This window comes from Diospyros lotus, chromosome 4, assembly GCF_014633365.1.
Source record: "Diospyros lotus cultivar Yz01 chromosome 4, ASM1463336v1, whole genome shotgun sequence".
NCBI classification, from domain to species: Eukaryota; Viridiplantae; Streptophyta; class Magnoliopsida; order Ericales; family Ebenaceae; genus Diospyros; species Diospyros lotus.
In genome coordinates, this window is record NC_068341.1 from 22,823,441 (window position 1) to 22,825,682 (window position 2,242).

Below are 2,242 nucleotides of genomic sequence, written 5' to 3' on the forward strand. Positions count from 1 at the left end.
GACTATTATACAATAACCAGCACACATATGCAATCTCTCATATATACAATTTTCTCACATACTCTCTCAATCATAAAATTTATCATACATTTTTCTCTTCCATACAAAAATAATTTACAACTTAAAATCACAACTCACTTTCATACATATAATCTCTCATCTCATAAAGATGCTAAGTTCTAATGATTTTTCCCGATGTTGTCGATACTCAATGCCGACGATGATTGTTGAACACGATGGGTCCAAGCTCATCGATGTCGTCTCGGAGTGGCCACTGGCTACTACTAGTATCGGCAGGGTAAGGTAGAGAAGTAGCCTCTGGGAAACTAGGAAGCGAGGCATTTTTTGGAATAGGATTTGGATTAGGTTGTGGGTGAGACCAATTTGGAATAGGTTGCGGATATGCAAAATGGTTTGCAAATAATAAATCCTGTAAAAAGGCTCGACATGCTTGCAGATCACTAAATTGTTGTTGGAGGGCATTAATATGGGATATACAGCCATAAACGAGATCTTCATGCCGAGCTAGAGCTTTAATAGTAAGTGTAACGGCTGGCCCAATCTGGTCACTTACCAGAAGCTCGGCCAGGAGGATGGAGGCATTTCTGTCACCAAAAACGTTACGGATGACAGCAAAATAAGTAGATCCTTCCTCATGGAAAAAGTAAGGGGCAAAGATGCACAGTGGGGTGCATCTTCTATTCAAGACTAGGCAAGCACCGCATCGAGTTCGGTGTCTTGGCATGATGGATCTGGGTACTGGCTAAGATTTGACCGGATCGGGTATGGGTCGAATCTATTCAGATGGGTTGGATTTAATTGGATCTAGTTGGATGGGTCGAATTGGGTATGGGTTAGATCTAATCGAGTCGGGTCGGATCTAATCGGGTCAGGTTAACCCAAATTTGGTTTCAAATCTAATGGCAGCAATAAGCAGCGGCGGCGTAGCCGGATCTGGAGGTTAGCGGAGCAACGGCCTGTGGATCAGGGTACTAGGTAGATCTTGCTAAATCTGGGTAGATCTGGATGGATCTGGGTAATGGGTAGATACTAATTTATCTGGGTATATCTTACCAGATCTAGGTAGATTTGGCTAGATCTGGGTAATGGTAGATGTGGTCGAATCTGGCTAGATCTGTGTAGATCTTATTGGATTTGGATAGATTTGGTTGGATCTGGGTAATGGGTAGATTTGGTCGAATCTAGGTAGATCTGGTTGGATCTGGGTACTTGGTAGATTTGCCCGAATTTGGGTAGATCCGGCTAGATCTTGCCTGGGTAGATCTTACCAGATCTAAGTAGATTTTGCTAGATCTGGCCATAGGATATGGGGGATTTGCAAGATATTGGGGATTTACAAGTGGGGATTTGCTGAATTTGGCTGAGCAGGCCGCGAGCAACGAAGACAACAATAAGGATTTGGCTAGATTTGGCTAGATCTAGCTGGAGGACATGGGAGATTTGCAGGTGGGGATTTGTTAGATCTGGTTGAACAGGCTGCTGGCGACGATGACAGTAACAAGGATTTGGGCAGATTGGACAATGACAACAAGGATCTGGGCAGATCTAGTCACATACGCACACACGCAACCCTCACACATATGCAATCACAATATATAAATTAATAAGCATAACCAATGGATCTATTTATCTTATAATATATGCAATCACAGTATATCTGGATTTGGGCAGATCTGGAAGCATGAGCATTGAAGCCACCGCAGAAGCGTTGACTAAGGTGAAGGTGAAGGTTTTGCCTGGATCTATTTACCTTATGATATGGTTGAGGCGGAGGTTTTGCAGGTTGGGGATATGGGGGCGCGGGGGATTTGTGGTTTGGGGGATTTAGGGGCTAAGGATATGAGGGTGCGGGGGATTTCTAGTTTGAGGGGTTTGGAGGACAGAAGGACATGGGGATATGGTGGGGTTTTTTAATTTTTTTCAAGCCAAGCCCTTCGCTTCCACTACAGCTTTCCATAAAAATTCACATTTGGGTCTTGTCCCAAATTCTCTAGACTGAGTTAAATAACGGAGTCTTATTCTGGAAATAAAGACATAATTCAACATAATAATTATTAAATAATTTAACTAATAATTTATGACAATAATCTAAATTATGGTAATAAAATAATTTAAATTATTACATTAAATTAATATTTATTTAAAAAAATAATTATAATATAATTTAGTTTAATATATTATATTCTTTTTAATGTGTTCATAATTTTTTAATACATTTTAT

General features: G+C 40.5%; 1 protein-coding gene across 1 annotated transcript; it reads right to left on the reverse strand.

Moving 5' to 3' along the window:
• Positions 1–208: 208 nt before the first annotated feature.
• On the reverse strand, positions 209–745 carry LOC127799724 (LOB domain-containing protein 18-like). The gene has a single exon (XM_052333946.1). It carries the CDS (start codon positions 743–745, stop codon positions 209–211), a length of 537 nt encoding a protein of 178 aa, XP_052189906.1.
• Between the last annotated feature and the right edge of the window lie 1,497 nt (positions 746–2,242).